Below are 22,042 nucleotides of genomic sequence, written 5' to 3' on the forward strand. Positions count from 1 at the left end.
TATTGCTAGTCTGTTTAACATGTCTGAACTTGAGGAAACTACTTGTTCTATTTGTTTAGATGCCATTGTGGAACCCCCTCTTACTTTTTGTCCCTCATGTACTGAAAGTTTCCTTTTACAGCCGACAGCCTGCATTGTACCAGTTACCACTGCGGTGGCTTTTTGGTTTGACGCCTTAGAAGTGTCTCTTAAGACTGAGACTCCTTTAGAGGAAATTCTAGATAGAATTAAGGCTCTTAAGCTGGCTAATTCTTTTATTACGGACGCCGCATTTCAGATTGCCAAGTTGGCGGCTAAGAATGCCGGATTTGCCATTTTAGCGCCTAGAGCGTTATGGTTAAAGTCTTGGTCTGCTGATGTGTCATCTAAGTCAAAGCTTTTGGCTATTCCTTTCAAAGGGAAAACCCTATTCTGGCCTGATTTGAAAGAAATCATTTCTGACATTATGGGAGGTAAGGGTCATCTCCTACCTCAGGATAAAGCAGCTAAACTGAGGGGTAAACAAAATAATTTTCGTTCCTTTCGGAACTTCAAAGGAGTCCCCGCTTCTTCTTCTGCTAAACAGGAAGGGAATTTTGTTCAAGCCAAGGCCGTCTGGAGACCCAACCAGGCTTGGAACAAAGGTAAACAACCCAAGAAGCCCACTGCTCCTCCCAAGACAGCATGAACGGGCGGCCCCCGATCCGGGACAGAATCTAGTAGGGGGCAGACTTTCTCTCTTTGCCCAGGCTTGGGTAAGAGATGTTCAGGACCCCTGGACACTGGAAATCGTGTCCCAAGGGTATCAACTGGAATTCAAAAATTCTCTCCCAAGGGGGAGGTTTCTTCTTTCACGATTGTCTGTAGACCAGATAAAAAGAGAGGCATTCTTACGTTGTGTAAAAGACCTCTCTACTATGGGAGTAATTCGTCCCGTTCCAATACTGGAACAGGGGCAGGGGTTTTACTCAAATCTTTTAGTGGTTCCCAAAAAAGAGGGAACGTTCAGACCCATTTTAGATCTTAAGAGTCTAAACAAGTTTCTCAGAGTCCCATCCTTCAAGATAGAGACTATTCAAACAATTCTACCATTGATCCAGGAGGGTCAATATATGACTACCGTGGACTTGAAGGATGCATACCTTCATATTCCTATCCACAAGGATCATCATCAGTTCCTAAGGTTTGCCTTCCTGGACAAACATTTTCAGTTTGTGGCTCTTCCCTTCGGGTTAGCCACAGCACCCAGGATCTTCCACAGACCAAGGTTCCCTTCCTGGGAACTCTAATAGATTCCATATCCATGAAAATTTTCTTGACAGAGGTCAGAAAGTTAAAGATTCTGAATACATGCCGAGCTCTTCAGTCCAATCCTTGGCTATCAGTGGCTCAGTGCATGGAGGTAATTGGATTGATGGCGGCGGCAATGGACATCATTCCGTTTGCTCGTTTTCATCTCAGACCGCTACAACTGAACATGCTCAGGCAGTGGAATTGAGATTATGCAAATTTGTCTCCTCAGATAGATCTGGATCAGGAGACAAGAGACTCTCTTCTTTGGTGGTTGTCGCCGGATCATCCGTCCCAAGGGACGTGCTTCCGCAGACCCTCATGGGTGATAGTGACAACGTACTCCAGCCTACTAGGTTGGGGTGCAGTCTGGAATTCCCTGAAGGCTCAGGGTGTGTGGACTCGGTAAGAGTCTCTTCTTCCAATCAATATTCTGGAATTGAGAGCAATATTCAATGCGCTTCAGGCTTGGCCTCAGTTGGCTTCGGCTAAATTTATCTGTTTTCAGTCGGACAACATCACGACTGTGGCTTACATCAATCATCAGGGAGGAACAAGAAGTTCCTTAGCGATGACAGAAGTATCCAAGATAATTCGGTGGGCGGAGGCTCACTCTTGTTATTTGTCAGCAATCTACATCCCAGGAGTGGACAACTGGGAAGCTGACTTTTTAAGCAGACAGACGTTTCATCCGGGGGAGTGGAAACTCCATCCGGAGGTCTTTGCCACCCTGATTCTCAGATGGGGCAGACCGGAATTGGATCTGATGGCGTCTCGTCAGAATGCCAAGCTCCCAAGATACGAATCCAGGTCAAGGGATCCTCAGGCCGAACTGATAGATGCCTTGGCAGTGCCTTGGTCGTTCAACCTAGCATATGTGTTTCCACCGTTTGCTCTCCTTCCCCGGGTGATTGCTCAGATCAAACAGGAGAGGGCTTCAGTAATTCTAATCGTGCCTGCGTGGCCTCGCAGGACTTGGTATGCCGATCTAGTGGACATGTCCTCTCTGCCGCGGTGGAAGCTTCCATTGAGGCTGGATCTTCTCATTCAGGGACCCTTCCAAGACCCAACTCTAGTTTATCAGAAACTGACTGCTTGGAGATTGAATGCTTGATTTTATCTAAGCGGGGGTTCTCTGATTCGGTCATTGATACTTTGATTTAGGTACGTAAGCCTGTTACTAGAAAGATCTACCATAAGATATGGTGTAAATATCTTTATTGGTGCAAATCCAAGGGCTACTCATGGAGTAGAGTTAGGATTCCCAGGATTCTGTCTTTTCTCCAAGAAAGATTGGAGAAAGGGTTATCAGCAAGTTCCTTAAAGGGACAAATCTCTGCTTTGTCAATTTTACTACACAAACATTTGGCAGATGTTCCAGACGTTCAGTCTTTTTGCCAGGCTCTAACTAGAATCAAGCCTATGTTTAGACCAATTGCTCCACCCTGGAGTTTGAATTTAGTTCTTAATGTTCTTCAAGGGGTTCCGTTTGAACCCATGCATTCCATAGATATTAAGTTGTTATCTTGGAAGGTTTTATTTTTGGTTGCTATTTCTTCTGCTCGTAGAGTTTCTGAGCTTTCAGCGTTACAATGTGACTCGCCTTATCTTATCTTCCATTCTGATAAGGTGGTTTTACGTACCAAACCTGGTTTCCTTCCTAAGGTTGTTTCTAATAAGAATATTAATCAGGAAATTGTTGTTCCTTCATTATGTCCTAATCCTTCTTCTAAGAAGGAGCGTCTGTTGCATAACTTGGAGGTGGTCCATGCCCTGAAGTTTTACTTGCAGGCAACTAAGGAATTTCGTAAATCATCTTCATTATTTGTTGTTCTTTCTGGAAAGCGTAGGGGCCAGAAAGCTACGGCTACCTCTCTTTCTTTTTGGCTGAAGAGTATCATCCATCTGGCATATGAGATTGCTGAACAGCAGCCTCTTGAAAGAATTACGGCTCATTCTACTAGAGCTGTGGTTTCCTCATGGGCATTTAAAAACGATGCTTCTGTTGAACAGATTTGCAAGGCTGCAACTTGGTCGTCTCTTCACACTTTTTCCAAATTTTCCAAATTTGATACTTTTGCTTCTTCTTAGGCTGGTTTTGGGAGAAAGGTTCTTCAAGCAGTGGTGCCTTCTGTTTAGGTTCCTGTCTTGTCCCTCCCTTTCATCCGTGTCCTATAGCTTTGGTATTGTATCCCATAAGTAAGGATGAAATCCGTGGACTTGTCATATCTTGTAAAAGAAATTGAAATATATGCTTACCTGATATATTTATTTCTTTTACGATATGACAAGTCCACGGCCCACCCTATCATTTCTAAGACAGGTATTTATTTTTGTTAAACTTCAGTCACCTCTGCACCTTTGGCTTTTCCTTTCTCTTCCTAACTTCGGTCAAATGACTGGAGGGGGAGGGAAGGGAGGAGCTATATATACAGCTCTGCTGTGGTGCTCTTTGCGACTTCCTGCTAAACAGGAGGCGTAATCCCATAAGTAAGGATGAAATCCGTGGACTCGTCATATCGTAAAAGAAATAAATTTATCAGGTAAGCATAAATTTCCTTTTTTTTATTTGAGGTTCATTTCAAGGCATATAAAATTATAACAGTACTTCTTGTACATTATGAAACAAAAATATCAAGTTTGCAATAAGTACGTAGCACAAATTGAGAGAATGAAAAAGAATAAAGTAATACATGCAGTATAGCTTATAAACAGTGTATAGGTAGTATGCCAAGTAATCTGGATACCTCCAAAGTGGTATCAAAGGTCTCTCCTAGATCTCAAGTAACAGAATAAAGTTTGAAATAACAGAAGGTAACTTTAAACCCAGGAGACCATTCGTTTCCACCTCTTGTTTTTTTATTTTTTAAACACTAGGACCAGTTTATAATTCTTAAAGTAAATAATGGACTTTTAAAACAAGGAGTGCTTAGCTTTAAGTGCTATACGGCGTGAGAGTTAACAGGAGTCTACCAATAGAGAGTGCACCATAGCGCACCAAGGTCCTGGCTCACAAGGAGGTAGTTGCTCTATCTCTGTATTGATTCCTCGGTGTAATTATGGCATCAAAATCTCTATTTAAGAGTATAAGACTAAATGCAGTTTCTCAGGGAAGAAGCTGTTGTCTGACTAGGGTAAGACTAAATTATAAGTCGCACATTAAAGCACTATAAGCAGATAGATATACTACTGATGTAAACATGGTCATGTAGGTCAGAGCAACACCTCTAAGTTAGGATATATATAATGAGTTGGGTGCTAATAATAGGTGGTTGAACTGTAATGTAAAACATGGGAGGTAACCAAATTTGCTTTAAGAGGAACAGGTGCATAATAAGATCAGGGACCAAATGGTGAGATTTAAAGTATTTAATAAAAAACATAACAGACACTTACGCATCCTACTGATCTCAAATAGTAACCAGGGCTATACACCTTTGAGTTTCTTTTTATGTAAGACTGGGCACCTCAAACGAGGGGTGGAATGTGGTATGTAGTTCAGGGTAGCACCTACAGTTTAGTGAATGTAGAATAAGTTGTATGCTTATTATAAGAAGTTACACTGCATTTTAAGATGTATAGAAATTAACAAAACCTATTTAGAAGTGAGCATATACAGAATACTGATACCAGAGGGCAAAGGGGGGGTTTAAAGTACTTAGCTATAAAATAAAACTGGCAATTACACTTCCTATAAAACGCAAACAGAATTTCAGAGAGGTACAATTAGTGGTCTGGAGGAGTGCTGTAGAGTGCAAGAGCACCGTGGTATAAACAATATAATTACCCTACACCAGTTTTTAACTAATGGCAGTTCCCACTGATATTCAGACGCAATAGTTTAATGCAATAAAGGTCTTTTGTAGGCAGCCAAATGGGTAAGGAGTACTTCATATGCAATCTTGTTTCTCCTTGGTCTTGGGACAAAATGTCTGCTAAAATTCTCCTAGCCAGATATGTCTTATCCTCTTATTTTGATATGAAGGCAGGTTTAGTCAGAATGGCTTCACTGACGTTGATCCTCAGTAAAGCCGCTTTGCTTACAGGTGCACTCTCTACACGTCGGGTCATGGCTTCTTTGTACCGCACTGTTGATTTAACAGCACGGAATCCCTTTCGTCGCTGTCTGAGATAGTCGGTGTACGCTGGGGCCCCAAAGCGTCACCACACTTCTCTTTAAAGGATCTATTTTAAACAATTAATACACCCAGCAGGTAACATGGGTAATTGGAAACCAATTAAAGGGTAGAACATTTTGCTATACAATGTCCCTTTAAGATCCTGCAACCATTGAACCAGATCAGTTGCCTGTTCCTGGTAGACACACTATAACTTGGAAGAATATGTTAGCAATTCAGTAACCTGGGGACATTCAGCTATTAGATAAAGTGCAAAGACAAAAGTAAAACCTGAAGTTGATTTCTGTCTGTCTCTGATATGTTGTGTTTTGACTTATTGTGTCTGACATGCAAGGAATGCATTAAAATGGATGTCCCTATTGTTGCATATTTGATCTGTTACTAATTTGCTGGCTATTGCAGGGGGTCCTGTAGAGAAGCTAATTCTATGCAGTTGTGTTGTGATGTAATACCTTTCTCACACACATATACACTGATTGTTCCACAAGAAGGGTTGAAACATCCTCTTTGTAAAGTACCATTGTATGCCAAATGTTGTATAGACAATAAAGCTATGTGTTTCTGGGTGTTCTGATAATGGGTCACTGGTGTGGGTCTGTTACAAACACCAGGAACAATGCTTCATCCTCAGTTCCCATCCCCCATGTCAAACCTAAATGACAACCTAACAATATTCAATTGTTAATGATGCTACATAGTTCTACAAAATGTGTTTGTAACCAAGCCAGTTATTCACTAGCATCATGGTACATTTAAGCGTAATGGAATTTTTATACATATAGGATCCTGTTAAGGTCGGCACTTTTCTTAAGTATAAAGTAATCCATATTAAAAAGATACGGATATCTCTAATCAATATTGTTGTGTAATGTTATATAATTATGTATAGAGATTATGACACCTGGCATTTTGTAAAGTTGAAAACCTTTAATCTAAGCAGGATACAAAACCTATATTTAAAATATAATGAAAACATTATAGTCATTTAAAAAGTATTTGCTTGCTTAAGATGCTTGAAAAGCTACACTTAAGTAATAACATTTTTAATACTACTACTAATCATGATTTCCCTTGTTTGTCCTGCCATAATTCTATATTTAGCCATAACTACATATGGATTTGTGAGGTAACATTTCTTACTTTAAAACGTTTAAAGGCCAGGTTGCATGAGAGGATTCCAGATTTCCCACCTCATTATTTCAGAATACTATTATGCTTTATGTAAGGTTGACATTCCAGAGTATAGGGTAAAAATGATTTATTATGTAAACTATAGTAAGTCAATAAACTATCAATTTTTTTCTACTGCTGCCTTAAATCACAGATTACTTTATCTTATCGTAACCTTATGATTTATAGGAGTTACTGAGTATATGACATGGTCCAGATAATACAAATTGCATCAAATTCTTCATGTCAAGACAAATAGCATTAAAAGTCTTACTCTTTTCAAGACAAATAGAATTAAAAGTCTTAATCGTTTCTTGAGAATTGATGCCTGGGGAAGGCTTCTCAAAGTGACTTTGAACAAGTTCATAATGAGGCGTGTCCAGACTTTGAGATACCATTTGCAATGTTAATATTTATATTAATTTGACTAAAAGCATTGTTTTCTGCAATACATTTTGATTTCTGACGGTGCCAGCAACTGTGTTCAGTGTAATAGTACAGAACGTTTTGTTTTGCACTGATTACCTATTGTTATTGTTGTTTAAAGTTCCATAAATAAATAAATTGTATTTGGTGTGTGAAATAAAATGTTTAAAGGAACATTGCACTCAGCCCTTTTCTTTGTTTTATCTTAAAGAGGGCATTTTTTATTTTATTTTTTAAATGTATGTTCCTGTCTGAAATAAATCAGTTTTCTTGTTAAACTTAAAGGACCAGTAAACACGTGTTGAAATGAAAGTTTCAAAAAAGTACCATGGAATAGGTAACCTGAAAGTCAATATATCTATATAAATTTTTTTAAACAAATGATAGGTAACATTTTTCTAAAACTTACTTTAAAATTGTGCTTATTCCATTTCACCACTGCATGCCGACCGCCCATGTCAGTGGTGGATTACCCTTTAGTGATTGACAAACGTATTGGACGTATTGGTCTATCCCCTTCCCCTGTCACAAGCGAGCACAAACAACACTGCTTATCATCTTAACTGCTGTCATCTGCATTACCGGTAAATAAGAATTATGGAGGAATGGTGTCAGAGACTTTTGATTTTGTAATGGGCTTCTGGTGTATTGCCCAATACTTTCAAGCACACCTTTCTGGATATATTTTATTATGAGAAAGCAATATATATTGTATATATTTTCTTTTAATGTAATACAAATTTTGTTTTGTAAGTAAAAATATATATATTTATATATATTTAGATGTGTGGTCTCACTGGTTATAATCTGGTGCACGCAGCTTATTTTGTGTAAATTAACAATCAATAAATTCCTAACTCAGTAATTCCTAACTCTCCTAACTTGCCCTCACTATTTACATTGTCAACTCCACCGCTAGGATGACATTCACAAGACTCTGTCTTCTCCAGCATGCAGGCGCTCTTCTGCTTATGTAAGCAGTGCACGCTCTTTTATGTGCACTGCTCCATCAAAGAAGCGCAGTCTCAATGTGCCGGTGACGTCATGTGTGACATCACCATTTCCGGGTGCACATGCATAGAGGTGGAAAACTACATATGCATATATGCAGTTTTCATTTGGCAACCTCAACCATGTGACCGGAGGATTAGGAAAGATAACATTTTTTAAAAACAATCGTTCTTAAAGATTAAAAGCTTCTTTTCATTCAGGTATAGCTCAACATATATATAATTTTATATTGTGCATGCATTTATGTGGATATCCTGGAATGTTGAATGATCCTTTACAGGGTTGTGTCCCTCTCCACCCACAGAGCTATGGTAATAGCCTTATCGACCAGTGAGCATTAGCCAGTACTGCAGTTTCAATTATTTTTCCATAATAATGTGTAAATGCGTCTTTTTCTTAATTTCAGCAAATAAAAGGCAACAGGCTAGATTCTATGGAGGTTGCTATATATTAGACATGTGCTTAAGTTTTGTTACAAATGCAAATTTGTTAACAAAACACAAATATTTGTTTCTTTTTCACGCAAAAAATATATCAGAATAAATACACCACAAAATTTGAAGAAAACAAATAAATACTGAGGAAATTCATCAGTATTAATTTATTTCCTTTAAATTAGAAATACTTACCTTAAGCACACTGGAGAGCCGCGCTTATCCCGAATCTCCTTTATAGTGCCCTGGAGCAAGCTAATAGAAGGCTTTCTCAAGCTTGTAGCCGAAACGCGTTGCTCTGTTTTTGGTCTCCTGAGGCTTCTGTAGTTTGACCGCATTGAATCCTGGCGGCAGACTTACAAAGTAAAGTGCTAATTTGTATCCAAAAGGGATCGGTAACTGAAAAGTTAAAATTTCAACTCACAGATGGAGAAAACGAGAAAGGACCAGGAAAGAAAAGATTCCCAATCGGACCAACTGCAATTCACCTTTGGTGTAAGTAAAAAAGCGCACCTTTAAGTGAAAAACTTTGCCATACTTTACAAGGATCTCTTGTTTCATTATATCGTTCACAGGATTATTGGATTCAAACTTCCAACTCGGAATCACTCTGATGAATTTTGAATCCTTTGCACTTGCTGTCATATGCAAATGTGATATTTTATTTCTTTTTTTATGCTTTTTATTGCTGTCATTGTGTTTTTTTGCTGTCATTGTTTTTTTTAGAAGTGCGAGCCTTCAGCACATATTAAATATATATCCTACGGGACCTTTGATACTACGCATTTGAGAGTCTCATATTAGCTAACGTTATTTTAAGCCTGATATCTCATATATATTAAGCCCTAGTGGCGCTGCAGATACAGTTTCCTTTTTTGTTTTTTAAGCATATAAGGTTTCATTTTCTCACAAGGACTTAATTTTGACAGGGGTCCTTCTGATTGCAACATCAAGGGTTGGATTACAAGTGGAGAGCAAACAATAGTTCAGGGTGCGTTTTCCTCAACATGACCATGCCAAAAAATAGCACACAATCTGGTATTAAAAGTGGATGGTAAACAATTTACAGAAGAGTCTTAATGCAGTCGCCATTTTTTTTTTAGAGCACTCTATGGGGTAGATTTATCAACTGTCAGGTGGACATGATCCACTGTAGTGGATCATATCCGCCCGACATCGATAAACACCTACAGCATACACTGTCGGCATTTATCATTACACAAGCATTTCTTGTGAAATGCTTGTGTAATGCCACCCATTGCACATTTGCGACCAATCGTCCGCAAGCAGGGTTGTCAATCATCCCGATCGTATCCAATCGGGATGATTGCTGTCCGCCACCTCAGAGGTGCGCACCCGAATTATCCAACATGCAGATGTTAGAGCTAATATATTACTTTCAACTTGTAATATGAGGACAAAAATAAACTATTGATTACACTCAAGATATGTTTGCACAAAATAGCACTAATATTTTTGCACTCCACTTTTAACCTGGCCCCAATTGTTTAATACTTGAACCAATCATTAATGTATTAAAATATATAAATAGTAGAGAAACTTGAACTAGGCACAGACAATAGCCAGGAAACAGAATGCAAGGGACTCTAAATACAGAAAGTTAATGAATAGAATTTAGGATACCCTATTCATCTACATACCTACGCACATGATACTGTTTGAGTAAATTTTGTCTGGATGCTGGATATAATATTTTGAAGATGACAGCTATAAAGTGCCTTATATATGCAGCATACTAACATTCAGCAGTTTATATTAAACAGTGTTAATGGTAAGGCTGCTTTTTTCTTTTCTTTAACAGCAAGATCTGCACCACATGCATTTGCCCAGTGACAATATCTGTGCTTACATTGGGCACTGATTGGTTGTTATGTTTCCTGTAATATGTACTGAGCATAGCCAATCAGCTTCTATGTGCATTCATAGACTGCGTGCATGTATCACTTACTATTTAAAAAGTATTTTAAGGCCTTTTCTTTCAACTTCCATTTACCTTTAATTAGAACAGCCACATAAAGGTTATTTTCAAGAGAGACATAACCAATGGAAAGTTTAATACAAAAAGCTCACACTTGCAGCATTCACATGGCAATTCTAAAACAGTTTTAATAAAAATGCAAATCTTTTGAAGGCTACCGTTTAAGATTTGCATAACAATACATACAAAACTGAAATGTGCATGGGGTCTATTTATAAAGCAGCGAATGCTGCCTCCGACCCACTCTGAAGCGGAATGTTCCTTAACTCGTCTGCCACCTCTATGGTGGCGCACAGCAATCCGCCCAATCGAATACAGTCGGGCTGATTGACACCCCCTGCTAGCGGCCGTGAATCTGCAGGGGGTGGTATTGCACCAGCAGTTCACAAGAACTGTTGGTGCAATGATAAATGTGCAGGGGACATGATCCGCTATATCGGATCATGTCCGTCCGCACATTAATAAATATACCCCCATGAGTCAATTTCAGTTTGGAGTAGAACATTTTCTTTGCAATATAAATTACTTATATTTTTCATATCGATATAATAAATACTTATACTATTACTGTTTTCAGCAATATACACACATATATGCATACCATGTGCACCAGCATTCAAACAGAATGCCTGTTTGGGGTGCTGGTGGTGGTTTGTATGACAAAAATAAAGTTGTAGTTGACAACAGACACACCGCCACTTGTTTGCTGTGCAGGCGCACTGTTTAAATGTGGGTGTGAGGGGCGTGAGCATCATAGGTGAAATTGTCGCAAATACAGTGATAGCTTTTACAAACATTCCAAAGTAACTTTTTAAAATGCTTTGATACGTCATGATATGTTTATACAAAGTGGTAACATATAGTTGAATAGCCTCTTAGGAACCACAATAAACAGTCATTCATGAGCAGAACATAAGCCAATCAGAAGTTGCATACGCAAGTAGCCACCAATTACTGGTCCTGTCCTGCACTGGGTAAAGCATAGTCACCTGCAATGATGTGTGCAATAGTTATTTATTTAAAGGCACTTCAACATTGTAGTATATAACAAAAAAAGTGGGTGTTTATATTACCAGCATTTACTTTCCTAGTCCTTTGCTCTGAATGCTGCACTCCTGTTGCCTTTAACTCCCTTTATGCACCTCCAGCCCATGCATCTCTTATTCCAGATACAGAGAAGTATTGCACTGAATAAACAAGGCACATCAAAAAGTCATTACTGAATATGTCTTCTGTAGCTGGCTCCTTCAAAATACGGCTTCTAATTCAGCACAAGTACCACAGTCAGAAGGAACTTTGATTCAGGTTACAAGGATTAACCTGTGAAAAGATTGACTATTGCAATAGCTATTTACTTTCGTACATCCACAATATTTCCTGCACACTATCATGAGGAAAGCATGGCACTGTTTCATGTTTAATATACGCCTTTCACAACAGAGTAGCAAATATAGTACTCGCGCCATTCTGATTTATTTACAAGTAGAATTCCAGAAGCCTTGATTTACAGTGCTGGTGATTGTAAACAAGGCATCTTTTTATATACTGCAAGTTAGCTACTAAATAGTTGCCTTAACAGTTGGCATACTATCAATCTGTTTTTCAGCATTTTGAAGGGATATTTAGTCAATTTTTTTTTTATATCCATAGTGATAATCAGAGAAGAAGCGCCACATTAAAAAAGATCTGCTTTCAAAATGCATAATATAATAGCATTTAAATGTTGATTGTTAGGAAAATGTGCATTGTTTTGCACTACAAGGACGTATGCGAAAATCCTCCTTTGTTGTGGTCAATTATGAACAGATATATCTATAGCACTGATTGGTAATGATTTGGTTGATTAGATGCTTATGAGGTTGTTACGAGGGAAACAATAAAGCGTGCATACAATTCTAATTTTACTGGGCAGCTGCTAGCACAATACCTATTGGTATCACAGTTTAAAAAAAAGTGCACATCATTAAATCAAAGGATCCCCAAGGTTAGGCCCTTTACTCAAATGCACCACATAAACATACAAAACCAGCAATAATGTACACCTTTTATAAGGAAATGGCACTTTATTGCAAAAGCCTAGACAAAACTTAGAAGTAATGCAATTACTGTTAAGGTGATCCATTTTTTGATAATTTGACAGACGTTAACGTTGTATAGCACAGGGGTGTACTCCTTTCTGTTCTATAAGAGCATCTTTCCATGCTTCCTACTGAAATATAAAGCAGAACAAATTACATGCACATTTACAAACAAGAGAAAACGGTAAGGGCTGATGCTGTATCTGGTAGTTCCAACCCCTTCAAAACAACTTAACATAACTACTTAACTTATAAATAAAGACACGACACAGATAGCTGGGATTTAAAGACCATAACGATGGTCACATTTATTAACTTGACTTCAACGGAAGTCATTCAAATATTTAACTTGTGGCGGCATTCGAGGCCTAGTAAACTATTAGCTCCATATGACAAGAGGTCGCAGCCAGATGTCGTGGAATAGCAAATGCCAAGGGTGGGCACAAATGTGGCCCCACCCCATTCCGTCTAGTAGGCGCGGACGTCCTAAAGGATCTTCAGCCAGCAGACCCGCGGGGCGGGGCCCCCCCAGGTCACGACCTGAGGACATCACCCCCGCCCATTAGCCCGACTGTCACCTCTACAGACTCCGCCCTCAATTGTTGATGGCTACGACCTCCCGCCATTAGGAGATACGTGGGTGTTATGATGCGCTTCAGCCTCTAAGGCACTGGTATGGCCAAGCCCTGCAGCAAGGCTCGCCCAGGAAGCGAATAAATTACGGCTAAGGTCTTACCAAGACTAGGTCAACTAACCCCATCCCTGCCTTTCGCATCTAAAGAACCAGCAACCCGTCCGGGAAGCCATCTGCCTGAATGACGCCTAAAAACTGTTGCAATAGCAATTACTTAATTAACCATTCAACAATAGGGTTGGGAGGGAGGGAAACTTTCTCCTTGCAAAATCCCAGGTGGAAGAGGCCAGATTGTTCCAGAACTTCGTTTATATTAGGTGAGCCTAAGACCTCCCCTCACTTTGCAACATTGTTGCTGCTACACTACACTGGGATTTTCCACTAGCCTGTCAGCTCATCCCTTAACTCCATTACAGGAGACTCTGCTACCTTTCATTCCCCTAAGGGCTGATGCTGTATCTGGTAGTTCCAACCCCTTCAAAACAACTTAACATAACTACTTAACTTATAAATAAAGACACGACACAGATAGCTGGGATTTAAAGACCATAACGATGGTCACATTTATTAACTTGACTTCAACGGAAGTCATTCAAATATTTAACTTGTGGCGGCATTCGAGGCCTAGTAAACTATTAGCTCCATATGACAAGAGGTCGCAGCCAGATGTCGTGGAATAGCAAATGCCAAGGGTGGGCACAAATGTGGCCCCACCCCATTCCGTCTAGTAGGCGCGGACGTCCTAAAGGATCTTCAGCCAGCAGACCCGCGGGGCGGGGCCCCCCAGGTCACGACCTGAGGACATCACCCCCGCCCATTAGCCCGACTGTCACCTCTACAGACTCCGCCCTCAATTGTTGATGGCTACGACCTCCCGCCACAAGAGACAGGCACTCCCACATAAACCGGGCTCTTGCCGCCACCCGCTAAATATTACTAACCAGAGCCGTTTTGAGGTCCACCAGGAAGATCGCCAGCCCTTCGTCGGACAGGTGCACCCCGTCCGGGCGATACAGCCCTTTTTTGTCCGCTGAGATCAGTTCATGGCGGACCACAAAACCCCCTACCTCTATTACTGCTCTACCCAGCTCCCTGTTAACTTTTTTCCTAACCCTATATGCTATCCTCGGTGTGGGGAAATATCTCCAACGCAGCCGGGGGATTATGTTGGACCAGGCCAGCCTAACCCCCGGAAACGTGGTACAGATCCACTTGACATCCGACCTCATCGCATTGATGAGATCTAGAGCAGGTGCACTCCCTATATCGTTTCCCCCCATGTGAAGGAGGATGATGTGGGGCTGTCCCCATCGATGTCTGGCATTCTGGAGGAGGGCAGGCAAACCATCCCACTGTAAGCCTCTACGGCCCAACCACCGTATTGATGCCTGAGACGTCGGAATCCCCAACTGCTGCCCCTCAGGAAGAGAATGGGCCTTCAGTGCCGCCCAGTGCACGTAGGAGTGCCCTATTATCCAGATACGAGAAGGACCTGTAGCCACACCTGAAAAACGGATTACATAGTCAATCACCTTAGACTAAAACTAAACAACACAACCAAACAAATGTAAAACGCCAGTTTCCTTCCTCCTACACCAAATACCCCCTAGGCTTCAGCCGGAGGGCGCACGTAAGACTTGTAACATTGGGACCTCCATCGGCCCAACTTCTGTATGCGATCTCCTTTCCAACCTAGCGCGGCCGCGCTGGTGGCAGCCCCTATTCGGAAGGAATGGGGGGTGATTCTACACTTCCCCAAACCTGCTGCAAGCGCTACCTTTCTGAGCACCGCTGCGAACTGGTACCGGGAGAGATTCAAACCGTCGGAATGCACTAAGAACTGGGCGGGGGCCCGTGGTCGCTGCGCCATGTAGGCCCTTGTACTCACAACCGGGCAGACGCCTGATGCCGAGGGAGTCAGAGTGATCCACACCCCTTTCCCCTCCTGGTCAGTCTTCGAGTGCGGGATAAACAATAACAAATTATCGCCCGCCAGTTTGACATGAGCCAACTGCATACCCGTGTTAATAGCATCCTTTGAGGTTGCGACCAGCTCGCCCGGCCTGAGGGCCGCAAAGAACGCCAAGGAGAATACGCACTGAAACAGTTCTCTTTCGCCGGGTTCGACGCAAATGCCCTCGATTGCGTCCACCAGCCTGGCTAGCCTACAAAATGTGACAGGTTCGCGCGCATCTTTCGCTCTACCCTCGAGCCTTCCCCAGCCCTTAATCACTTGCTTCACCAGGAAACCTTTCGTGATATTGGGCCACTCTAGCATATTGCAAAAGAAGGAGATTGCAGCTATTCTATTGGATATAGCGCCCTTCGAAGTCCCTTGCCCATGTTTCTCTGCCAGCCACTCCAAGAACAGATCCCTCGAGACCCTTTCCGGCGCTGCGCCTTGTGCGTAACAGTAACTTACCCACTCGCCCCAGTGCTGTGAATAAGCTCTCCACGTGTTCTGCGCCAGGGATGCCCTCACTAGGTGCCTTATGGACCTCCCTGCCCCGCCAACTGCCAGATAGAGTGGGGACAAGGTAAGCCAACTGCTGCTGCGTTAGGGGCCAGTCTGCGAAACTGTTCCCATTGAAACCTCGAGAGTGCGTCCGCCAGGGTGTTGTTGACCCCGGGAACGTGCCTCGCGGAAAACTGAATATTGTATTGCAAGCACCTCAGCACTAGCTGTCGCAAGTACCTAACAACTACCGGTGACGACGCGGACAACCTATTTATGGCGAAAACAACGCTAGCGTTGTCCGTCCAAAACACTATGTAGCGATCCTTTAACGCCGACCCCCAGAGCTCCATAGCCACAACTATGGGAAAGAGCTCCAGAAGTGTCAAGTTCCTTGTCAGTCCTGCTCGGACCCATGCCAAGGGCCATGGCTCAGCGCTCCATTGCCCATCCAAATAGGCGCCATAACCTGCTGCTCCAGCTGCATCCGTCAGCAGGTGCACTGTCTGACTGGAAACCCTAGGAGCGCGCCACAGCAGTGTTCCATTGAAGCCTTGCAGGAAGAGTTCCCATACCTTCAGATCTTCCCGCATGTCTTCCGAAACCGACACTTTACGTGTGCCGTGCGGATTGGAAAGTAAAGCCTCCATCCTCCTGTTAAACACGCGACCCATGGGTATAATTTTGCACGCAAAATTGAGTAAGCCTAGCACGGACTGAAGCTCCCTCAGGGGCATGCTCTTCGCTGCCCTGGCTTTGCGCACCGCCGCGAGCATTGCTTCCACCTTATCGGCTGGGAGACGACATAGCCTTGCAGCAGTGTCAATTTCGATCCCCAAGTACGTGAGTCTTGTACAGGGGCCCTGTGTTTTTTCCTCAGCCAGTGGCACTCCAAATTTCGACATTAGCCTACGCATTACTGCGATCAGTCGATCGCATTCGCGAGTGTCCGCGGTGCCAACCAGCAGGAAGTCGTCCAGATAATGAGCGACTATTCCCCCGCCGGCCTCCGTGATGATGGCCCAGTGCAAGAATGAGCTAAACTCTTCAAAATAAGCACACGATAGCGAGCAACCCATGGGCAAACATTTGTCTACAAAATAATTCCCCTCGAATTTACACCCCATCAGTCTGAAAGACGCTGGGTGTATGGGGAGTAACCGAAAGGCAGATTCGATGTCCATTTTGGCTAGCAGCGCGCCCGGACCCGCCGCCAACACTAATTCCAACGCCTGGTCAAACGATTGGTAAGACACCGAGCTTATCATTGGGTCTATTGCGTCATTGACAGAACCCCCTTTCGGGTAGGACAAATGCTGAATCAGGCGGAACTTCCCTGGTTCCTTTTTGGGAACCACCCCTAAAGGGGAAATAACTAGGTCAGGGATGGGAGCTTGGTCAAATGGACCAGCAAATCTTCCCAGAGCAATTTCTTTGCTCAGTTTCGCCCTAACTTCACCCGGCATTTCGTAAGCCGACTTCAGATTCTTGTGCGACGAGGACCCCATTACCAACCCCAATGTTGGTATCTTGAAACCTTCGCCAATCCCCGCTAGTAGGTTGGCAGCCGACACCCTGTCTGGGTAGGCCGCCAGCCAAGGTCTAATGGCGTCCAGCTTCAGGGGTGTTGGAGCCCTTTTGTCCAGCCCCCCCCGATTTTGCCCCACGGAAAGCTCCTCCGTCCCTCCGCTTCGGGCATTCAACACCTGGGTGTTGACCGCTGCAGTACATGCAAGCGTGCCGAAAGGAACAGGAAGCTCCTTTGTCACACTGCTTCTCATTGTATTTCCAGCACTCCCTGCCTCTCCGCTTGATGGGGCCCGTTGGCCTCTGGGGCCCTGACCGCAGCAAGGGAGCTCCTGCCCCCCCCCTTTTCCGGTATGAGCAGGGACCACAGGTCCAAGTCTTTTACCCCAAAGTTCAAGACCGGGTTATCGACCATCTTCCGCCTAAATTCGCTATCATAAGCACGCCACATGCCTTCCCCATATCTATTATAGATACATTCAATGATTTCCGCGTACTTAATTACATCGACCGCGGCCTCCGGCCTCTGTTCGATGTAGCAGGAGGAGAATACCCTAAAGCACTTCCTCCACTCCTCAAATGTATCTGGGCGCTGGATCTTCTTTGGCCCAGTCCCATCCTCACTACGCTCTTTATCTCGCTGTGCCTCAAGGGACAGCTCGAACATATTGACGTATTTATGATCGCGGATTTTTTGTACCGTCTTGGGCTTGAGATGTGCATGGAGGCAGTGGATCTTGCAGGGATAAGAGTCTCCCTGCAATGCCACCCTCCTGGTACTGACTGACATGTCCTGCAGCTGCGCAACGCTCTCGCTTCCCTGGCCACTGCCCTTGGATATTGTCGCCGTGCTTTGCCCCGCTAACGGCGCAGCCTGCTCCATGTTACCTAAACCTCTAGCCTGATTACGCTCAGCCACCAATAGCCTTAACATTTTGAACATGCGACGCTGCCCCTTACTGTTAAGCCCTAATTTCCTCCCACCATCTGAGTCTGAATCAGTGCTATAGTCGGTGTCAGTAATGCGTGACAAATTAAATACATTTCTCTCACCAACTGCCGATGTTGACGGGGTAGATGTTCCTGGTGCAGCTGCCACTGATCCGCCTGCTGGCTGTACAGATAGTCCTACTCCCGTTGTACCCGGGCCCTCTGTCCTCTGCGGTGTAGGCACCATGTCCTGTGGGGGAGAAACAAACGAGAGGGGAGTATCCAGGCCAGCCGTGTGTCCCCCTTGACTGCCGCCCCCAATCGGGGTAGAAGTACTGCCCGCGGCCCTGTCTGGGACCCCTCTAGCCCTCTCGTCATTCATATCACCACTCCATTCATTCGCTGGCCCTGCCACATAGGGGGATTCTCTGACCACACGCTCCCTGACTGAATGAACGTTCTGAGCACCTGCCGCAACAAGCCCTTTGCCCCCTTGGACCCCTGCAGTTATTGTGCCTAGCGACTCGCCCTGTGCCCCATCAGTGGGCGCATTCACCCTTGTTTGGGGTACATAGTTGCTGCCGGCACCCCCCCTGTGATACCACTGGCGCTCCAGCAATGCGCTTCTAGCTCTCCCATAAGCCTGCTTGCTAACACTGGAACCCCTGAGCCTCCCTCTCTGCGCGCCGCGGCCTCTCTGTAAGGGACTTGCTCTGTTTGCATTGCTAGCTATTGCAGAGTGTCGCGCAGCGGAGCAGGCCCGCCCGGATACTCCCCCCTCACCTGTGGAGAGTACCCGGCTAGGCCTCTTGCGCGCTCGCTGGATGTGCCGCTCTGATCCAGGTTCCGGCCGTGTGACTACCGCGGCGCCGGAAGTGACGTCACGCGTGTCACCTGACCGGCCGGAAATGGACGCGGCGGACGCAAGGCCGCAACCGGAGCCTGCACTGGTAGTTGCAGGCTCCGACTGAGCCACCAATGATAGCGGCGGTCCGGTGAGTGGGCGAGGACCCGCAGGCCCCGCTCCAGTAACCGACTGAGCCACCAATGAGGCATCCGTGCCGGGCCCTAGGGACCCGGCCGGATGATTTACCATACTGGGCCCTGCCTGATGAGGGTCCCCAGGCCCCCGGCCCAATTGAGGGGGATAATGAGGGGCGGTAGGCCCCGGTTCCACCCGGCTTGCCACCGGAGGCAGAACGGCGGCCGTGAGGGCCTTAAACATGCCCACTATGGCCGCCGCCGCCTCCGGCGACATTCCGGAGGCCGTAAGGGCCCCCAGGCCTGCCTCCAAAGCCGTGTCTAGGCCGGATGGGCCAGCGCTCACTGCACCCGCCTGTCCCGCAACCATCACAGTACCGGGCCCGGCGGGTGCGAGTTCAGGGGCTGGGGGGTTAGTGACCGCAACATTAGAAGTTAAAGCAGATGATACTGGCCTTGTTTTCTCCGGAGTTGGTGGCACCACATCCTCATCCTCCTCTTCAATTACAGGTGCACTCCTCAAGGATCTCCCAGGGGACTCCCTGAAGCGAATGGGCACCGCAGCACTTCTCTTAGATCTAGACATTTTCGCTTGAAGAATGGCAAAACTTTCTCCTTGCAAAATCCCAGGTGGAAGAGGCCAGATTGTTCCAGAACTTCGTTTATATTAGGTGAGCCTAAGACCTCCCCTCACTTTGCAACATTGTTGCTGCTACACTACACTGGGATTTTCCACTAGCCTGTCAGCTCATCCCTTAACTCCATTACAGGAGACTCTGCTACCTTTCATTCCCCTTCACGGCAAACTGTCCACAATTTGTATTAAATAGGGGTTTTAATTTGAATATTTTGGGCAAAGCATATAAATTCACCTGCCCATGTGAAGCTAAGCTTTGTTGATGATTGTTGTTCTTAAAAGTGACACAGCATATTGGTAAAAAGCTGACTAGAAAATATCACATGTTCTCTGTGTAAAAAGGAAGATATTTTACCTCAAAATTTCCTCTGTAGCCAACTCCCATATCCCTTTAAACATCCAATCAGGATGTCCCAGGACTTGCAAGGGAGTGTGCACCTGGAATGTGCAGACACAGTCACTTTATAACCCTCCTTGCTTTATTTTACTATGAAATCTCGCAAGAGTATTGTGAAATCCCATGAGATCACAGTAAAGCAAAGCGTGAACTCAGCACTGATGATGCAGATTAGCTATTCTTTTTTCACCATGCAGATGACAGTTAAAAGAGTAGTTAAACAATAACTTCTCACAGAGCACTTAGTCTGGTGAACTGGGTACATTTTAAGGTAAAACATCTTCCATTTTGATATACAGATATTCATTATACTTTCTATTCTATTCAGCTTTGTACCAACATGCTTATTTTGCATATGGGTAACATGTCCCTTTAAGTATGTGATTAATTTAATCACATACCTTGGGTGTGTTTTTAGTTTATATTGAACATATAAATAGCCTAATGAGAACAGGTCTGTAAGGGGTCCAGCAGAAAAATGTTGTAGTTATATGAAGCTGTCACTATGCTGAGTTAGCAGTGCATCCCTTTTTCTTAATTACCTAAAATTCTATAAAGGGGCATAAAATAGTTCTTTAAAATTTAAGCTCAAATTAGATTTCCCTAGAATGAATGCTGTACACTTAAAGGAACAGAAGATGACGACACATGTAAACAATCTACTCCCCTTTTTTTCTTTTTCTTTTGTACATTAAAAGTTAAATCTTCTTTTAGTATCCAGTTGTGTATTTACTGCCCTCCCCTCACTGTGAGACTTTTTTTTCAAGTCAGAGTAAGCAGAAGACATAACCAATCAGAGGCTTTATTGCCTGCCATCTAGACACAAGGCAAAGTGTGTTCTTTCTGCTCTTCTTTAGTGTCTTAGCAATCTGTCTGGTGGGTCACAGTAGTGTGTCTTGACTCATCACAGTGTACTCTTGTATGAAGGATCTATGGGGTATCTCATTAAGGAAACATTTTTTTTTTTCCAACGCAGAACTACTGCAAACATTTACTAGTATTTACAAATGCAGACATGATTTATTTATTTTTCGTCCCTTCAATGTTAAAGGGACATGAAACCCAAAAATTTTCTTTCATGATTCAGATAGAGAATACAATTTTAAACAACTTTCTAATTTACTTCTATTATCTAATCTGTTTTATTATCTTAGGCCTAGATTTGGAGTTCGGCGGTAAAAGGGCTGTTAACGCTCCGCGGGCTTTTTTCTGGCCGCACCATAAATTTAACTCTGGTATCGAGAGTTTAAACAAATGCTGCGTTAGGCTCCAAAAAAGGAGCGTAGAGCATTTTTACCGCAAATGCAACTCTCGATACCAGAGTTGCTTACGGACGCGGCCGGCCTCAAAAACGTGCTCGTGCACGATTCTCCCATAGGAAACAATGGGGCTGTTTGAGCTGAAAAAAAACCTAACACCTGCAAAAAAGCAGCGTTCAGCTCCTAACGCAGCCCCATTGTTTCCTATGGGGAAACACTTCCTACGTCTGCACCTAACACTCTAACATGTACCCCGAGTCTAAACACCCCTAACCTTACACTTATTAACCCCTAATCTGCCGCCCCCGCTATCGCTGACACCTGCATATTTTTTTTAACCCCTAATCTGCCGCTCCGTAAACCGCCGCAACCTACGTTATCCCTATGTACCCCTAATCTGCTGCCCTAACATCGCCGACCCCTATATTATATTTATTAACCCCTAATCTGCCCCCCTCAACGTCGCCGCCAGCTACCTACACTTATTAACCCCTAATCTGCCGAGCGGACCTGAGCGCTACTATAATAAAGTTATTAACCCCTAATCTGCCTCACTAACCCTATCATAAATAGTATTAACCCCTAATCTGCCCTCCCTAACATCGCCGACACCTAACTTCAATTATTAACCCCTAATCTGCCGAGCGGACCTCACCGCTACTATAATAAATGTATTAACCCCTAAAGCTAAGTCTA

General features: G+C 43.8%; 2 protein-coding genes across 2 annotated transcripts in view; one reads left to right on the forward strand and one right to left on the reverse strand.

The window, feature by feature from the left end:
- ADAMTS3 (ADAM metallopeptidase with thrombospondin type 1 motif 3) overlaps nt 1–22,042 on the forward strand; it is a 357,608-nt gene that overhangs the window by 96,156 nt on the left and 239,410 nt on the right. The gene's annotated exons all lie outside the window — the stretch shown is intronic.
- On the reverse strand, nt 13,694–18,407 carry LOC128649845 (uncharacterized). The gene is made up of 2 exons (XM_053703330.1): nt 18,196–18,407; nt 13,694–14,664 (listed from the first exon to the last, which is right to left on the reverse strand). Exons 1-2 carry the CDS (start codon nt 18,317–18,319, stop codon nt 14,087–14,089), a joined length of 702 nt encoding a protein of 233 aa, XP_053559305.1. The 5' UTR covers nt 18,320–18,407; the 3' UTR covers nt 13,694–14,086.

The sequence above is a fragment of the Bombina bombina genome, chromosome 2 (assembly GCF_027579735.1).
Source record: "Bombina bombina isolate aBomBom1 chromosome 2, aBomBom1.pri, whole genome shotgun sequence".
Lineage (NCBI taxonomy): Eukaryota > Metazoa > Chordata > Amphibia > Anura > Bombinatoridae > Bombina > Bombina bombina.